The 18780-nt window shown below is 49.3% G+C and overlaps 1 protein-coding gene across 3 annotated transcripts; it reads right to left on the reverse strand.

Moving 5' to 3' along the window:
• Nucleotides 1-9: 9 nt before the first annotated feature.
• Nucleotides 10-17449, reverse strand: LOC308592403 (mitochondrial inner membrane m-AAA protease component AFG3L1-like). Of its 3 annotated transcripts, none has more exons than XM_081203797.1 (17): nucleotides 17301-17449; nucleotides 16338-16404; nucleotides 15812-15871; nucleotides 15317-15432; nucleotides 13552-13701; nucleotides 13120-13188; nucleotides 12757-12881; nucleotides 12393-12663; nucleotides 11931-12068; nucleotides 11367-11520; nucleotides 10560-10667; nucleotides 9392-9517; nucleotides 8233-8343; nucleotides 6436-6551; nucleotides 4768-4968; nucleotides 3612-3806; nucleotides 10-2925 (listed from the first exon to the last, which is right to left on the reverse strand). In XM_081203797.1, exons 1-17 carry the CDS (start codon nucleotides 17430-17432, stop codon nucleotides 2719-2721), a joined length of 2346 nt encoding a protein of 781 aa, XP_081059923.1. In that variant the 5' UTR covers nucleotides 17433-17449; the 3' UTR covers nucleotides 10-2718. The 3 variants fall into 3 exon arrangements, with proteins under 3 accessions (XP_081059923.1, XP_081059924.1, XP_081059925.1); XM_081203798.1 differs by lacking the exon at nucleotides 17301-17449 and adding an exon at nucleotides 16937-17028; XM_081203799.1 differs by lacking the exon at nucleotides 4768-4968.
• Nucleotides 17450-18780: the final 1331 nt, after the last annotated feature.

The raw sequence follows: 18780 nt of genomic DNA on the forward strand, positions 1-18780 counted from the left end.
AAACCCACATGCAGAAGAAAACAGGCTGTTTATCAAATAAATACACTTGCATTCCCAAGTCCAATAGATTCCTTCCCTAGTCCTTGCATGGAAGGAAAGGCTGCTGAAGTCAGAATCCACAGCACAATGGAAGTGAGGTGTGTGTGTGTGGGGGGGGGTGCTGTAAGTTTCCAGCCAGCAGCTGCAGAGCCCACAAAATCTGCTTTTTGCAAACTGTGTTTTCTTGCTCCCTACTGATAACACTGAGGCTCAACTGGGGATGACTTGTGCCCAACCTGATTTGTTCCCCCTCATCAGTGGCTTTGTCACAACCTGCTAATCCTACACACCTCCTTCAGCCTCCATATACCTCCCATTTTACCTGAGATATATATTCAGTAGTGTCCACACTGACACATCACACCACTGTTATCTGTAATGTTCTTGGTACTTTATCTATTGCTCCTTGTTGCCCTCCCTGCAGATCTGCTTACCAAGGTTTGCACATCTGCCTTTGTTTACAAAAGATACAGGTTTTCCTCTTCTTTAGAAACCTGGTTGTCTTTTGGGGGCTGGCTAGCGCTTGAGTGTTTCATTTTTAAATTAGGTTACGCTTGCACACACTTAAGCAGCACACTGTCTCTCCTTCTATACAGGGCTAAATTTATGGGATGTGCGCAAAAAGCTGAAGAGGAGAGAAGGGGAAAACCTACTGAAGTGAGTGCAAACCAAGAGGCGTCTCAGAGGTGCCCACAATCCATATGACCTCTGCTCAAGGCCCTGGAGAGTTGCAACAGTCAGGGCAGGCTGGCCTTCCCCAACCTGGTCCTCTTCAGATGCTCTGAGCTGTTTTATTTATAAGATTTGTGGCCCGCTGGTTCAACCCTAAGGTCCCAGGTTAGGTTTTAACAACAGAAAAGACTATAAAAACAGACAAAACCATTACAATTACTACAGCTCCCATCAGCCCCTGTTCTGAAACATCTGGAGGACCCCTGGTGGGAAAGGCTGGGGAATGCAGCATTACTGGGCAAGAAGGACACATAAGTCTGACCTATACCTATATGGTAGATGTGGGGCACCTTTCATGTGAAAATGCAACTCCCTGCAAAGGTTCTCAAGGACAGGGAAAGAAAAAAGCAACTCATCATGCAGAAGACGGCTCCTATGCTGGACTCCTGGAAGAAGGTGGTGCCCAAACTTATTTTGGTCTTTGATTGTAACAAATATGACTTTCAGTAAAGCCAGCAGTTTTGCTGAGCTAGTCAGCGTTGTTTCTGCTGAGTCACTTTTTCAGAAGCCGGTCGGTCAAATGCTTTGGAATGACCAGCATTCAAGTGAGTAAACAGCAGAAGCAGCTAGCAGTGGGGGTGGAGTGGAGACGGAAGAGCAAGGCTGACACACAGGTTTTACATGGGAGGCTTTGCCAACGTGGGGCAGGGGGTTCTGGATGACTTCTGCCCAGTGGGCAATACATGGGCAAATGCCAGGTTGATTTGGCATCTGGCAGAAGGCTGGATGAAGTGGTTCCAAAGGCAGCGGCTACAATAGAGTTGGCACAACACACCCACATCAAAACCCTCACAGGTACGAATTCTAAGCTTTTTGGCAAATGAGCACAAGGTGCCAAGAAAGGAGTGCTGGAAGTGGTGGTGGGGTGTGTTGGGCTGCATATCCTCCTGCCCTGACTGCTCCAACACTGATCTAGGAGATAGAGCCCCGAAGCCACTAAGATGTCTTGCATGGAAGTCCACTGGTTGCCCACCATAGGTGACATTTCCAAGGCAAAAGCAGCAGGAAGTAAAGGGCCCAAAGGCGCCCTGAGCTGCTCCTTTGCAGGGACTCGGGTGAGACTGAAGTATAAACTGCCTAAACCACCAGGAGGGAGTTCCTGCACTGCTGCCCTCAAGACAAAGCCTCCTCTGCAGGGAAGGCATTTGGTGGTGAGAAATAACAGGCACTGTGTAAAGGAGGTTGCTCTGCAGGCAATGGGAAAGCAGCTGATGTTGCACACAGGACAGCCATGGTCTGGAGTGGCCCTTTTGGATTTTCTTGGGGCTCCTGCCCCCAGAATCCTCTGGGGGCCCTTATGCCAACAGAACTAGAAGCGAAGGATTCAAGTAGCACCATTTAAACTAGCACCATGTTCCTATTCAGACCTATTCACTTCCACCCTTAGATAAGTCCACAGGGTTCTCAAGATTCACAGAAATTCTTCTGCATGGCCTTCTGCTGTTCACTCTTGCCCATTTGCAAGGCAGGCTGGCAGGGGAGGGGAAGGGAAGGGAAAGCAGGGGGGAAGCTGGAGTGAAGGCACTGAGCATAATAAGGCAGCCCTTGGTCCCTTGAGAAGAGCGGTCTCCTGGAAAGCTCTTACCTTCCCAGACTGCTGGGTCTGTGTGTGTCAGATGGTCGATGAGTTTACTGAAGGCACAGAGGCTGTTTGTGATCAGCTCAGGAGAGGGCACCTGCTTTTCTCTGCTCCAAGCAACCATCCCAGTTCATGTCCTTCGTTGGAGGGGGAGAACTGAGGAAGGTTGCTTGCTGCAGACAGTGGTCCTTGAACATTGTTGCTGGTCCTTTGGTGGAAGGGGAGCCTGACAGTGTTCCATGATTCCATGGCAAAGTGAGGCTCAGCTGGTCTCTCGGCAATGCTGCCCCCAGCCAAAGAAACAGGCCTTGGTGCTTGACCAATGGACAATGTGCCATGCGTTTCTTTTCAGGCTGGCCCTGCTTTCCCTAAGAGGCCTTCTCCTGGGCTCTCTCCTCCTCCTGCTCAAGATTCCAGTTCTTCAAGCCCTTGGGGAGGGAGGTGTCTTCTTCCAAGCTCCCGGTCCCCTCAACAAACTCCTCGTAGGTGGATTTTTCTGCAAAGGGCCTGGGCCCCAACAGCTCCACCATGTCTGCCTTCTCCAGGACTTCCTTCTCTAGGAGACGCTTTCCTACCTGCAAGGGTCAAAATAAAAAGTAAACAGGTCACTGGACTCCTCTGGAGCTACCAGCCATGTGACCAACAACACCGCCCCTGATGTAGGCATTGTGGGAAATTAAGATGGTACAGCTACCTGGAGTGCCATGGCAGAATCTTTTATGAGGAGCAACGTGTCAGTGTTAAGCCCTGCAGGTGCCCAAGGAGGCTGGGTGCTAATGCCAGCCCTGATCCGGATCAGCAACTTCTGCTATTTGTCTTAGGACAATGGATGGTAGTCAACTAAGTTTTAGTCTTGAGCAGACCCACCAAAACTAATGGCCCTAACATAGTCATGTTCATTAATTCCAATGCGTCTATTCTGTGTAGAACTTAGCTGAATATCACCCAATGAATATATGGCTATGGAGATCAAGCAATACTATAGAAGCCCATTAAGAAACATAATGCAAATTAAGGAGAGAAGCTACAACTCCCATTGTGCATTCCTTCCTGCAGCAAAATTAAACTGTTCCCCTCAAGAGTAGTTTCCATGTCCTTCATTGCTTCTAATGGTCCCTGCTGTGCTGCCTCCATTTAACCTGCAAATGTGTCCCATTTCAGCGTCTTTGAAATAGGGGTGGCACGTGGGCTGTGGGCTGCAAGCAGACCCAATTTGAAGTGCAGGACAAGTCAGCAGGGAGCTTCTGCCCTGGCTCCGTACCTTCTCCACGTGGCCACGGCACTGAGTCAGCAGCTCCAGGGTCTTCTCATAGGCCGTGTTGATCAAGGCACGCACCTCTTCGTCAATCAGCTCAGCGGTGGCTTCGCTGTAAGGCTTCTCGGGCATCAGATCACCCTGCCGCGGAAGGTCAAAGGAGACCTGACCCAGCTTGTCACTCATGCCAAACTGCACCACCTGGAAAGAGAGCAACACTCCTGAGCCAGCAGCAGGACCGGGGGCAGCGGGGGCGGGGAGTGACAGAGACAATGGGGTGCCGGGTTATTTCTCTTGCCCCAGGGCATCCATCTTGAGCTGCCCCAATTTCCCAAGAGTTTCACATTCCCAGGTCTTGGGAGACAGAAGCTTGCTTTCTGCAAAATTAGACGTTAGAAAGGTCCAGAGTGAATCAGAGCCCAGACAAGGCAGCTGGCACCAGCCTGGGTGCATGCAAAGCTGTGAACGCAGAGTCAGACAATTATCCCTGGATCCTACAATTTGGTGGGGAAAGGCAGGGCACAAATTTAGCAAGTGATAAACCTCCCCCCTGCTCTGACCAGAAGACTGACTCTCCGACATTTCTTTCCCTCTCATTCTTTCCTTCCACTCTCAAGTCTGCCCTTGAGAGGATTAGAGAGATTCCTGGAGGATAAAAATAAGGCTACCAGCCAAGATGGCTATGTTCCACTTCGACTATTGGAGGAAGTATTCCTCTGAATACCTGTTGCTAGGAATCATAAGTGGAGTAAGTGCTATTGCACTCAGGTCCTCCTTGCAGAGTTCACAGAGGCATCTGGCTGGCCTCTGCAAGAACAAAATGCTAGACCAGGTGGGTCTCCGCTGGCTCCTTCAGCAGGACTCTTTTTAAGTCGCATGTGGATGTGTGTGGGTGTGTGCACATGTGCATAGAGCTCTTCCTTGCACACCTGTATGACTGATGTGGGGAGCAGGTAAGCGGTTCCAGTGCCTTTGCAAAAGAACTAACCTCTGTTTCTGAAGTAAGAAGTCAACACTTTGAATCAGCTTTCCACTTATCAACTACCCTTGGCTTCTAAACAGGGCATCTCTAACAAAGCTGCTGCATCAGATAAAGGGCTCTCATTACGTCCTCATACCCAGGGCACCCAGCAGCACAGGGCATGTCTTGATGGGGCATTACCTGGGCATAGGCGCTCTGCGTCACCTTCCGGAGGTCATCCTGGGCACCGGTTGTGATGCGGCCAAAGAAGAGCTGCTCAGCAACGCGGCCCCCCAGCATCATGCACATGCGGTCGAAGAGCTGCTCCCGGGTGTAGAGAAACTGCTCCTGGGGCAGGTACTGCGCATAGCCCAGGCCCTTGCCCCGGGGGATGATGGAGACCTGCCAGGAACATGCAGAGCCAAGGTCAGCAAGGCAGAGCCCAGTCCAGCTTCGAGTCAACAGGAAAGTGGAGCAGCAGGGAGCGGAAGACACTCACTCACCTCCCCACAACCCATGCAGAGTCAGTTAGACATTTACTGCATCACCCAAAGGTTGCTGCAGTTCCCTTGAAGGGCAAAGATTTACATGCAGGGGGGGGGGGATTGTATTGAAGGGACCTAAATTACATAAGAGTGATTTCCAAAACAAGGAATGCCAATTGCTCTCATCAGCTATCATCTGCAAGTACAGCAGTCTGTTACACACACAACTATTTCTGGAAGTAGAGAGCAATTCGCCCCTGCTGGGAATGGCAAAGGGAGGGTCTGAGTCAGCTGGGCACTTCGGGGGGGGGGGGAGATCTCTGTTTTGAGTCCAACCCAGCTGTAATAAGTTGCTTTATACTGAGTCAGACTATGGGTCCATCTAGCTCAGTATTGCCTACACTAACAGGCAGCCCTTTCCCTGTATGCCCCCTTGCTGCTATCCTGCTCCGAATCAGCATTGCCATATAGGGGGATTTTTCTACACCATCCTTCCTTCCTTTGCCTCTGGACTCGGCCCCTGATCCAGCGACAATGCAAGTGAAGTCAAGGACCTATCCTGCATTAGATTGCTCCTAGCTTAACAGGAGCATCCTGGGGTGCTATCCTGCAAGGAACACCCAGATCCTGTTTCCTCATTCAGTTCAGATCTGCCAGGAGGCAATTAGCACCTGGAGCTGGAACTAGGGAGGCTCAAGGGGAGGGCAGACCCTCCAGGTTAGCGGGATGAGGCCATGAAGAAGTGACCTCAACATCAGCCACAACTGACCCTGGTCTCCTGGAAGCACCTCTGTGCCCAGCAGCCCATCTCACTACCACCTGAGGAAGTCACACTGCCACTCTCTTGGTCAGAGGACTCCTGCCAGAAGGCCCCGTCTCTCCTATTCCATTGGAGCCTACAGGCAAGGCCCCTTTAAGGAACGGAGGCTGCTCCCAGCAGAGGCATAGCTAGCCACCTGGACTGTGCTGAAGCCCTGCTCAGGCCTCCGACCGGGACAGTTTGCAGCTGAAGCAATAATGTAGCTTGCTTGTATGAATCTCTAGCTTGTATGAATCTCCCAGTGCTACTTGGGACTTTACCTTTCCAGGTGCTGGACTTTGCCTTGCTTTTTTACTTAACCAAAAAGCGGACTTCACCTAAATTTGCTTGGCTTGCTGGAACCTGAACTCTTGCCTGGAACCTCATTCTGGGGCTGGAACCTCATCTGACTGAGACCATCACCTGGGACAGAACAACCCTGTTGAGCCTTCTGAACCAAATGGGGACCTTCACTGAGCTACCTGGCTCTTTGGGAAAAGAACTGGAGCTCAGCTGGCTTTACCCGCTCCACAACCTGCTTTGTGTTTATATTAGGAGAGCTTCCACTGGCTGGGGGAGATGCACCTTGAGCAAAGGGTCAGCGTGCTTTAAGAACCAGCCCACCACAGCATGCCCAGCTTCATGGTAAGCCACTACGGTCTTCTCATTTGGCTGCAGGACCTGGGTCTTCTTCTCAAGCCCTGGAGAAAGAGGGAAGAAGGGGGGTGGGGGAGAAGAAGGAAAGTGCAGTGTTTGTCAAAAGCAACGAGAAAGCTCTTCACTCACCACACACTCCCAGCAGATACCAACCCACTGGAGAATCCACACAAAACCTGCTGTTCATGATGGAAAATACGAGAGCTCTAATTGCAAGCTGTTAATGCTAAATTCTTGCCTCCACAGAGAAGATCAAAGACTCGCTTCTTTAACTCTGCTATAGGAACATTCTGCAACCAGAAGCTGTAAGGCAATATGGTCAGCTGGTTCACCCACAAGAGGCAGAGCAATACTCCAACTGCAGCACAGAAGCCACTAAGCCTCCGCTTTCCTTAGGGAAGCTTTCTCCCTGTCCTGCTTCTCAGTTTCCTTTCACTAACAGTTTCCACAGCATAGTATCTGCAACTGCAGAGGACTGCTCAAGGCCGGGTCCCTCTGGGGACCACTTCTCTTTGGGTTGTTAAAATTACTGGGGAACTGCAAATGCTTCTTCTCCACCCACACAAAATTCAGCAGGGCTCTGCTCTGCTCAGCTCTGCTCTTCTCAGGAGCAAAAGGCAGTAGCTGAGGCTCTTGTTGCAGAGGCACACAAACCCAAGAACAGGGGTCGGCAAACTAAGGTCCGCAGGCCGGATCAGGCCCAATTGCCTTCAGGATCCAGCCCACGGACTGTCCATGGATCGGCGTGGGGATTCTGTTCATTCGGGCTGCGCCATTTCCCCCCCGTGCCATTACATTCCCCCCCTTCTCCCTCACACATGCCGTGGCAGCACCTCCTCCCTCCCTTCTCCTGGCTCCTCCCTGCCCTGCCTAGAGGAGGAAGGGGGCTGGGCTGAGCTGGCTGAGCACCATTTTAAGCAGCCCATCTCTGGAGCTAGCCCTTTCGCGCCACTCATCTTCCCTCCGATGCCACTGCCACCGCCCTGCTGCTCCTGTGGGCCAGAGAGCGAAGCAGACAAGCTCGCTCTGCCTATCCACAAGAAGCAGCAGCAGCGGAGGTGGCAGTGGCAGCAGGTAAGTGCAGCAGCTGGGGCTGGGGCGGACTACTTGCCCCCCTCGCCTCTTCTTCCAGCTCCGCCCCCCCCCCGGTGCTACTTCTCCGGCCTGCCACAAGGTCTGAGGGACAGTGGACCGGCCCACGTCTAAAAAAATTTGCTGACCCCTGCCCAAGAAGAATGTTTGGAAATCACTTCTGCAAGATATGATGACAGTCGCCAGCTGAGATTACATCAAGAGGGGGATAGGCAAGTACTTGGAGGTCTAGTGATGGCCATAGGTCACTGGGAAGCTGGGTCAGGCCAAAGGGGCATCTAATTCAGCACCCCATTCCCCACAGTGACCAGACAGGTCTGGGAAGCCTAAAAAGCAATGTGTGAAAGGCCTGGGAAGAACAGAAGAGTGGCATATCCACCAGTAGATCAGCAGGAAGCTGCCAGTGCAATCGCACCCTGACTTGCCCCATTGAAACTGGCAAGATTTGCTTGGAAATAAATGCTCAGGATCTGACAGCCTGCCAAGACATCTCCTTATCAGGCCACAAGCCCAACTAAACCAGCATCCTGCTTCCCACGGCGGCAGAAGTCTACAGGAACAGCTTTCCCTGTGCTCCTGTTCCCCAGCAACTGGTACTCAGAGCTGGCATGGTGAGCAGTCAGGGACCCTCACCCCCAATGACTCTCTCAATGGCCTGTTCAAAGTGCTTCTCGTTCACAGTGGGGCTGGCGTGTCGTGCGGCAATGAGGGCAGCCTCATTGCAAACGTTGGAGATATCGGCACCTGGAAAAAGAGACAGAGAAAGAGAGAGAGAGAGAGATGTTAGTGCAACAGCAAAAGGAAAAGGGAACTTGGCGTCTTCAGCAACCTTCTGTTTGGCAGAGCTTTAAGAAGGTCTTTTGAAATTTATTCCAAGGAAGAGATAGTCCAGATCAGCCTGAAAGCTCCTTCAAGCACCTTCAGAACTGGCAAAACATTTATTTATTATTATTCTATTTCCTATACTTAAACACCACCTTTTCCTTCAAGAAGCTCAAGGGGGTGTTTATGGCTTTCCCCTTCCCATTATGGTCTCACAAGAACCTTGTGAGGGGTGAGGTGGGGGCTGGCCCAATGTCGCCAGTAAGTTTCCTGGCTGAGTGGGGGATACGAACCCTGGTCTCCCAGGTTCTAGTCTGACACTCGATAACAATTATACCACACTGGCTCTCATGAGAACAAATCATGAAAAGCAGGGGGAAGGAACAACTCTTTCCTTGGCATTCCTAATCCAGTGTGGCAGGGCAATGCCCTTTTCTGTTTTAACTCAAGGTGGGGTGGGGGTGTCCATATCCCTGTGCCTTTTTCTTTCTCACTGAAGCTTGTTGCCGCAGACTCTGCAAGCTCTTTTCCAAAGCAGATGTGCTCCTCCACAGCTGCCAGAGACTGTTCTGTGGGGAAGGACCATTCACCTCAGGCTACCCAGTTCCACTTAGACCCCAGGCCAAGCAGCAGGGTGGGGCAGGAAGGCTCCTCTGACAAGATGGCAGAGGCCCACAAAGTAACAAATAGCACCTGACTGTGTCAGAACTGGGGCTGCTGCTCCTGCCTTTCTGTTGCAACCTCTGCTTCCAAAGAAACAACACAGCCAAATGAGTCAAACAAGGAAGTCATGCCAAGCCCCACAACAGCCTTTGCCATGTGCTGGGCTTATGGGAGTTGTAGTCCAAAACATCTGGAGGGCGTCAGGTTGGGGTAGGCTGCCCTACAGGTTCCCGCTCAGGTGCCCCCTCTGACCAATAGCGCTCCTGCTCTCCCCCGTCCACATGCTGGCATTCTGCCCACATCTCACCTGTGAATCCTGGGGTCCGGGCTGCCATCTTCCGAGCCAGAGTATCTCTGCTGATATCTGCATCCAGTTTGAGAGGCCGGAGGTGGACTTTGAAGATGGATGCTCTGCCTTTGATGTCCGGTGGACCTGGTTGGGGAAAGAGAGTTAAAGACGCAGTCCTCAGAAATGAGGAGTTAAAAGAGGCTGGTCATGCTCCATAATAATTATTTAATAATAATAATAATAATAATAATAATAATAATAATAATAATAATAATAATTTATTATTTATACTCCGCCCATCTGGCTGGGCTTCCCCAGCCACTCTGGGCGGCTTCCAAAAGGCTATTAAAATACTATGATACATCAAACATTAAAAGCCTCCCTAAACAGGGCTGCCTTCAGATGTCTTCTGAAAGTCTGGTAGTTGTTGTTCTCTTTGACATCTGGTGGGAGGGTGTTCCACAGGGAGGGCGCCACCACCGAGAAGGCCCTCCGCCTGGTTCCCTGTAACTTGGCTTCTCGCAGTGAGGGAACCGCCAGAAGGCCCTCGGTGCTGGACCTCAGTGTCCGGGTAGAATGATGGGGGTGGAGACGCTCCTTCAGGTATACTGGACCGAGGCCAAAATAAATTTATATGCCGGCCATCTGAATGGGTTGCCCCAGCTACTCTGGGCAGCTCCCAACAAAACATTAAAAACACAATAAAACATCAACCATTAAAAACTTTCCTGAACAGGGGTGCCTTCAGATGTCTTCTAAAAGTCAAATAATTTTAATCTGTTTGAAATTTCCCAATTCTTGAGAGATCGTCGCTTTAATACCCCAGGAAACCTCTCCTGACTCCAAAATATCTCATAACGATCAGAATGAGAGAGAAAAGCAAGGGCAGAAAGAAATCCCCTCTGCTCCTTGGAGTCTCTTCCAAGCAGGTCAGGAAAAGTCAAGGCAAGTCTCTCTGAAGCTCATCAAGACTCTGGGTACCTCCCAGTAGGTCCTGCTGATTGAGCAACAGGAGGATGTTGTTTCATTGAAGAGCTGGGGCTATCTAAGGCAGTGATAGGCAACCCTTTTCAAACCATGGGTTACATTCCCTTCTGAGCAACCTTCCAGGGGCAACCTTCCAGTAGCAGGCAGGGAGACAGGCAAAGCGGTGAGCACAACTAAGACTAGACATGGCATCTGTTACCAATATAAATCTGCCGATCAAAGCGTCCAGGTCTCGTCAGCGCCGGGTCCAAGACATCGGGTCGGTTTGTGCCTGCAAGCACTACGACGTTTGTGCTGCTGTTGAACCCTGCACAGGAAATGAGAGGAGATCAGCTCCCGGGGGGGGGGGGGGGAATGCCTCTTGCAATTTTGTGCACAGAACACATTCCCCAAACATCTTCCAAGCCTTCTAGTGGAGGGGAGGGGAGCTAACATATTTGGATTGAAATACAGTGCTTTGCAACAAAATTCAGAATGTAACCTTCTGTAGTTATGAAACTAGGTCACTAGTTAAGCCCACCTTCAGAATGGTTTAAAAGTAAACTAAAAAGATCCAGTTTAGAACCCAATTTAATGCCCCTTCCATTCTGCTAACACAAACTCTCCCTTATCCCCAACCATACAATAATTGGACACGTTAAAGCAGCCTTGTCCCAGGGCTGGTACCTTCCAGGTGGTCTCATCACCACTAACCACTGGATGGGGAAGGTGTGTGTTCAGAGTCCAGCCACATTCGGTTGGGGCACCAAGTTGAGGGGAGGGCTGTGTATGAGGGGTGCTCTCACTTGATCTTAAAGATGGTGATGGGGCAAAAGGAGCAGGTGGCACAGCTAGGAACAGCCAAGCTATCCCAGGCAGGAACCATGTTAAAGGTCTGGAAACATTAACACAGAAGCCTCTGTTAATGCTAAGGAACAGGGGCAAGAACTTCAGATTGCTTGTTTCTCCAGCGAGACAAGAGCATGCCAGCTCCTTCCCTCCTCAAGATGCCTCTGCTCCATCTCACCATCCATCTCTACCAGCAGCTGGTTGAGTGTGTTCTCCTGCTCGCTCTGGCCCCCAAAGTTCCCGTGGCCCCGCTTCCTCCCGACGGCATCAATCTCATCAATGAAGAGGATGCAAGGGGCATTCTTCCGTGCCAAGGCAAACATATCCCGAACCTGAAACAAAGAGGTTTCCCCACAGAGTTGAGCCACCCACTGGGAAGAAAGCAGTCTGGTTTGGTGAGCAGCTGGGGCAGGGTGCTGATGATGGGACTCAAGGTGAAAGATTCCCGCCCCTTTTGGAGGAGAAAGGGCAGGCTCAGCTGAGCATCTGAGGGAGATATGCAAGCAGGTGCAAGAAACCAGAGACTCCCCTGCTCAGGCACCTGCCCAAACACTGAGCATCTGTTTGGAGCATCAAATGGGCAAAGCTGAAGCCTGGATGCTCATGTCACCTGCCAAAGTCTCCTAGACTCCTTTCTATTATCTCCCAGGAGGTATAGTTACAAGGTGAGTTCCTGATTTTGGATAACCACCCTTTCTGTTTAAGAAGCTTGCCAATGCAGAACGTTTTGTGAGAATCTCACCCTTGCAGGCCCAACTCCGACAAACATTTCCAGGAACTCAGAGCCGTTCACAGTGATGAAAGGGACGTTGGCTTCTCCTGCAGTAGCTTTGGCCAAGAGGGTTTTGCCTGTGCCCGGGGGCCCCGTGAGCATTGCTCCCTGGAAGAGACAAGAGGCTGGTCAAAACGAGGGAAGGTGGGGCAGCAATACGGCCCAATGACAAGCAGTCCCTCCCTTAACTGGTCAGCTAACCCACATCAGCAGCACCTCAAAGCCTGGAATGGCACAACATTGCTGGGGCTCAGAGGTCCCTCGTTTCAGGAAGATTCACTTACAACCCTCCAAGCTGACGCTATTCTGATGGGCTTCATTTATGGTGGTCTTGGACAGCCAACTGCTGCCTTCACCTCTCCTCCAAAGGCACTGGCCATCTGGACTTGTCTGTGTAACCTGATGAATTGGCTACAAATCAAAAGTGGGCACCTTTGGAATCTTGGCCCCGAGATCTTGGTACTGCTTCGGATTCTTCAGGAAATTCACAAACTCCATGATCTCCAGCTTGGCCTCTTCGCAGCCGGCCACATCCTTGAACTGCACTTCAATGTTGTCCTTCAGGACTTTTGCTGTCGTCTCTGCAACACTGAAGATCCCGCCTCCTCGCCCTCCTCGCCCACTTCCCATTGGTCCACGTCTCAGAGTGAACAGCAGGAAGCCCAACAGCAGAAGGCTAGGCACCATGCTCAGGAGAAAGGAGCTGAAAGAGAAGGTCAGAAGGCCCATGAGCTACAGCAGGTGGCACCTGGGCAGTTTTAGCACAGCTGCTTCTGATCTGGGGCATGTCACTCACCCATCACTCTCGGTGCTGTAGACCACAGACACTTGTTGGGCGCTGCTGATCCCCAGCTCCAGCTGAGCAGCCTCTAGGTTTCGTTCAAAGGTATCCACACTGCCAATATTGAACCAGATGTGCTTCTGCGGCAACCAAGGACAGGTGTTGATTTTTCACATCCCCTGGCATAAACAGAGCCTTCTCTTGCTTCGGGTGTGAAAGGGACCTCTGTGGACCCAACTCCCTTGCCACCAGACTGCTGTGCCGTACACACACACAGCTTTTCTTCCAGAGGTCTAACTGTGGCAGACTGGAGAGCAGTGATTGTGGGCATCCCCTGTCTTTCTCCCCCTCATCCCTCTGTCCCCTGGAATTATTTACCTCTGAGGTGGCGCCAGGGATTGGGAACACCCGGACAAACTGCTTGTTCACCACTTCCAGTCGATCCACCTTAAGAGGAAGGAAGGAAGGAAGGAAGGAAGGAAGGAAGGAAGGAAGGAAGGAAGGAGAGGTCACATCTACACCATATTTTTTTGGGGGGGGGAGCTGTGACTGTTAAAGTGGTATAAGAGTGCTTTAAATCTACGGTGTGGACAGGACCAGAAAGAGTGAGAGTGAACCCTTCTGGGTGGAGCTTCAGTTGAGTACAAAATGGTATGTTGTAGCCGCAGAGAACTCCTAGCATTCACTCTCCTGCTCCTAATGCCTACTCCAAGTGCCTACACTTTACTGCTAGAATAGAATAGGGAAGAATACATACATGAGCTGCCCTCCGCCCCCAGCAAGAGGATGGCCTGCCACATATTGCCTCACCAGTCCTTTGGCCAGGTAGTAATGCACAAAGTGCTTCCAGCTGATTTCTCTGCCTGGATCTCGGTAGTAGAGGTAGAAGAACCCTGTGAGGATGCCAGCTCCCATGACAATCAGGTACCGGGAGTCCTTATTATCCCAAGGGAACTCTCCCTGGGGGCAAAAAGTAGGTAATTAATATGGCTGCTATCATCGTGTCATTTTTTTTTTATAATAGTTTTTTTATTTGCTTTTTTCCAGGGTAAAAATACAACATCAGTAACACAACAAAAGCGGTTTTACAGAAAAGAAAAGAAATTTTAAAGAGAAAGAAGAAATTCACTTTTTCAGATCAATTTTCATAATCAACCAGACTTCCCCACGTCCTCCATCCCCTGCTTTCTTTACAATGAAAAATAAACAGCAAATTAATACCTTATTTCAGTTGTTTTTGTGTTTTCATTTAGTTATATAGTCCATAATTTATACGTTTCAAAATCTTAAAACTTAGTTTCAATCATTTACCAATTTCAATACTGAAGCGTGTTTTTCCAAAGCACTTAGCAAACTCTCAACATTCATATAACTTATAATGTTTTTGTAAATAGTCCTTAAATTTTTTCCAGTCCTCTTCCACTGCATCTTCTCCCAGGTCTCGGATTCTGCCTGTCATTTCGGCTAATTCCATATAGTCAATCAGCTGCGAATGCCATTCTTCCAGCGTGGGTAGTTCCTGTGCTTTCCAGTATTTAGCTATAAGAATCCTTGCTGCTGTGGTTGCATATAAGAAGAAAGTTCTATCTTTTTTTAACACTCTCTGGCTCACAATGCCCAGGAGAAAGGCCTCTGGTTTCTTACAAAAGGTGTATTTAAACACCTTTTTCAACTCGTTATAAATCATTTCCCAAAAAGCCTTCACCCTCGGGCATGTCCACCAGAGGTGAAAAAAAGTTCCTTCAGCCTCCTTGCATTTCCAACATTTATTATCAGACAAATGATAAATCTTTGCAAGTTTGACTGGGGTCATGTACCACCTGTATACCATTTTCATAATGTTTTCCTTTAAGGCACTACATGCCGTAAATTTCATACCTGTGGTCCACAACCTTTCCCAGTCTTCAGACATAATGTTGTACCCAATATCTTGTGCCCATTTTATCATTGCTGATTTAACTATCTCATCTTGGGTGTTCCATTCAAGCAACAAGTTATACATTCTTGAAAGCACTTTCGTCTTAGGTTCAAGTAGTTCTGTCTCTAGTTTTGATTTCTCCACCTGGAAACCAATTTTTTTGTCCTTTTTAAAAATCTCTAGAATTTGGGCATAATGAAACCAGTCTCACACCTTTCCTTTCAATTTTTCAAAACTCTGCAACCTCCAGGTATCACCATCTCTCTCAATTATATCACAATATCTCAACCAGCCACTCCCCATATTACGTAGTTTTATAGCCTTGGCCTCCGTCGGTGATAACCACCTCGGGGTCTTGCTTTCAAGTAAGTCCTTGTATTTAGTCCAGACAATAAATAAGGCTTTCCTAACAATATGGCTTTTAAACAATTTATGGGACTTTGCCTTGTCGTACCACAAATATGCATGCCACCCATACACATTGCTGTGCCCTTCTAGATCTAGGACATCAGTGTTTTCCAACAGAAACCAGTCTTTCATCCAGCATATCATCGTGTCATTTTTGTTTCTGCTTTAGCCATCCCCGATTCCAGCAGCTTTAGGTGGCTAATAGGACATTTCAGTGACATAAATGCAACAGAGAAAATGGTCACATACCTTCTGCATGTGATTCCACCACCCCAAATCCTCATCTTTCCGTCCTCTCTTGCCTTCTCCACCACTGCTTCCCCAGGTATTTTTGGAAAGACTGGGATTTTTGGAGCCAGCAGGCTCTAGGAAGGAGAGAAAAAATAGAAATGCTTATACGTTAGGCTTTAAAAGGCTCCTGGTTACATTGTAGAGGGGGAGCAGAACAGGTTGGGGAGAGTTATGAGATATGGACCAGTTTTTGGAATGGGAGGCATTCAACAACTTTAGGGAGGTAAATGAGGGGGAAGAACATAGGAACAAAGGAATCTGCCTTGTACTGAGACAGACCACTGAAGGTCCAGCTCACTCACGATTGTTTGCACCACTAGACAGTGGCACTCTGGTTTTGTGCAGAGAGTGCCTCCCACCCTACATGGAGAATAATGCCAGGAATCAAACCTGGGATTTTCTGCGTGAAGAGCAGATGCTCTATAACCGAGCCATGGAAAAGAAGGTGCTTACCTTTATTATCAGGGGCTGCCTCTGTTGGACCCTGTCTCTTTTCATCTTTCTTCTCAAAGCCTGCAGGACAAAAACAGATCTTACTGTTGACAGCTTCAGTCTTGTTCTTCCCAGCCTCTATATTACACGACAAGGTCCCCACTGCTGCCACAATGCTCTACTTCCCTAACGCTGAAATGACCAGAAGTGCCTCAACATCAACCTTCTATGCCCACACAATACACTTAAAGCTTGATAGGAGGCTGGTAGGTCAGTAAGTATAAAGCTGCCTGAAGAAAAGCTTCAGTGATGACGGCTGAGGCTGTCTATCATGATTGACAGCAGGCTTCAAGGGCACCAACAAATGTTTTTGCCAGCCTTGCTGCCTGAGATTATTTTAAAGGGATGTACCAGAAATGGAAGTTGGGACCTACTATATGCAAATAACGTGCTCTACAATTAAGCAGGAAAAAAATATCAGGACATTCTTCTTCTCAACACAGCCACAAACTAGAAGCGCCAGCCCTTTTCTGCTGGAGTCACATACCTTCAGGCTTGGAGCACAGCCAGTGATGGAAGGACATGCCACATCCTGGATGGACTCTCTCACACCACTGAAAAGAGCAAAGGGCGGCATTGGTTTCCTGAGGGCCAGCAAGGGTCCCTCCCCCTTTCTTTTGAGCAAGGTCAAAGGTACAAATATGCAACACAGTGGCCAGAAAGGCCTCAAAACCAAGTATCCATAAAGCTCTGTATGCAGAATAGTTTGTGCACCAGGAGTTCTAAAACCAGAAGCTGAAAACTAGCATTATCCCAGGAAAAGAACTTAACACGGCCCATGGGAGGGTCAGTTTAATGCCCTTCTCTGCCAGTGTGCAGCCTAGGGTGAAGCTGAGAGTGGCTTGTGCTAGTCCTATAGGGAAGGCTTTGTGCTGTGATCCCCATAGTTCAGGGGCATTAAAGGATAATTATTCCCATGTCGAAGAAGGAAGACAGCTACGGTTGAGATAGGGGCATGTATTAACAGGCATAAGATATTCTCCTTGCTATGTGGCCTGCTATTGCTGAGCAGTGGGGAGCTCAGCAAGGGCGCGTGGTCCATACTTAAACATCGGCATATTGCGCACGCAGAAGCGCACGGCTAACCTCGGGATCCTGTGCGCTCAGAAATCAACCCTACTTCGCTGAGCAGCTTTACAGCAACCCTGCAGTGTAGCCCACTGACTGCTATCCAAAGCAGTTGCACACATCTCTAGCCAATCCGCAACTCCAATGTCATTATACAAATCACGCTTCTCCTTCTCTGCCAATCCAGAGCCCGGGTTACATGAGGCGCATTCTGACCACGCCCACTGAATATGGCCTATACCTGTCATGGAAGCGCTGGCGCGCGGCGATGACATAACCAGCGACCACCATTCCTAACTCAGACCATTCTGGGGAACAGAGGGAGGGCGCCGTTGTATTTACGACAGTGCAACACACAAAACAGCACCCGCCTTTTCCTCACCTGCCGGACCGGTACCAACTTCGCAAGTCCGCGGCTGTGGCCTCTCCACAAGGCGGCCAAAGGGGGCGATAAAACCGCCGCCGCCAGCCGATGAGCCATTATTGTCCTATCACTCAGGCTCCCTAAGCGCATGCGCTTTTTGTTTATCTTACGGGCTTGCACTGCGCAGGCGCTATAGTTCTCGTTTCTCACTACCGTATAGGAGGTATGTGAACCAACTTGTGTAACCAGGAAAACAGGCTGCAGCACCCTGATGTTGCGACATGTAGTTCCGGGATTGAATTTGGCCGCGTACCCCAGAAAATGTTGTCAGAGCCCAGCGGATGAAAGGCGAAATAATGGCCTTAGTACACGTGAAATGCAAATTACTTGAGGCATTTTACTGGGGTGAGGAGTACATCTCCCCACCCCAAACCTATTTATGCAGATGTGGATTCAGGTAGGTATCAGTGTTGGTCTGACGTAGTAGAAATATATTTAAATTTTTTTTAAAAAATGTCCAGTAGCACCTTAGAGACCAACTAAGTTTGTTCTTGGTATGAGCTTTCGTGTGCATGCACACTTCTTCAGATACCTGAAGATCTGAAGTGGCAACCTTTCTAATTATGACTACTCAGTATTAAGGGAAATTTACTCTGCAGCTATGCAGAGGCAGATTTTTTTCATTAATTCAAATGGTTCAGGGCCAGCCTTGAAACAGAAAATATCCAAGGCATAACGAGCATTCCCTAACCATCAGCCCTTGCTCAGGAATCCCTCTGCTTGGCTTCTCAGTCCAGTATGTCTTTCCATCTTCTTTTTCCTGTATCAACTGGAGATACAGCAGCACCCACATTTTACCCTCACACTGTCAGCCAGAGATGGTACAACCCCCAGAATATGAGGGAGGTTGTGTCAAGAATGCTATGAACTAGGAATCCAGTACATAGGACTTTCTCAGAGATATATAGAATTAAGATCTTCTGCCTCGTGTTACAAAAGCTCTCACTGTTCACAATTCAGTGTACTTTAATACTATAGAATCTGCTAGCACAAGATGGTAGCAATGGCCACCAACCAAGATGACTTTGAAAGCAGATTAGACAAATTGATGGAGAATAAGGCTACCAGTGGCTACCAACCATTATGCCTGGGGGCTAGCCCAATACTGGAAGTGCTCAGCCTCTGAACACCAGTTGCTGGGGAGCACAAGTAGGGAGAGTGCTCTTGTGCTTATTTCCTGCTTGTGGGCTTTCAAGAAGCATGGAGCTAGTTACTGTGAGAAACTATATGATAGTCTAGATAGCCATTTTGTCAGTTGAGAGCAGGACTCTTTGGTTCTTACCTGGCTGCTAAATCTCATATGTACCTCGTCCCTTCTGCCCTAGTGTGCCCAATAGGTTGTGGTAGGGCAAGGAAAGCTTTTTTGGTAACACTGTGTTGTGGTATCAAGCCAAAGGGAGCAGGACTATTGTGGTACCTGCTTGGCTGAGCCTAGGAT

The sequence above is a fragment of the Podarcis bocagei genome, assembly GCF_964188305.1.
Source record: "Podarcis bocagei genome assembly, chromosome: 7".
In the NCBI taxonomy this organism is placed as follows: Eukaryota; Metazoa; Chordata; class Lepidosauria; order Squamata; family Lacertidae; genus Podarcis; species Podarcis bocagei.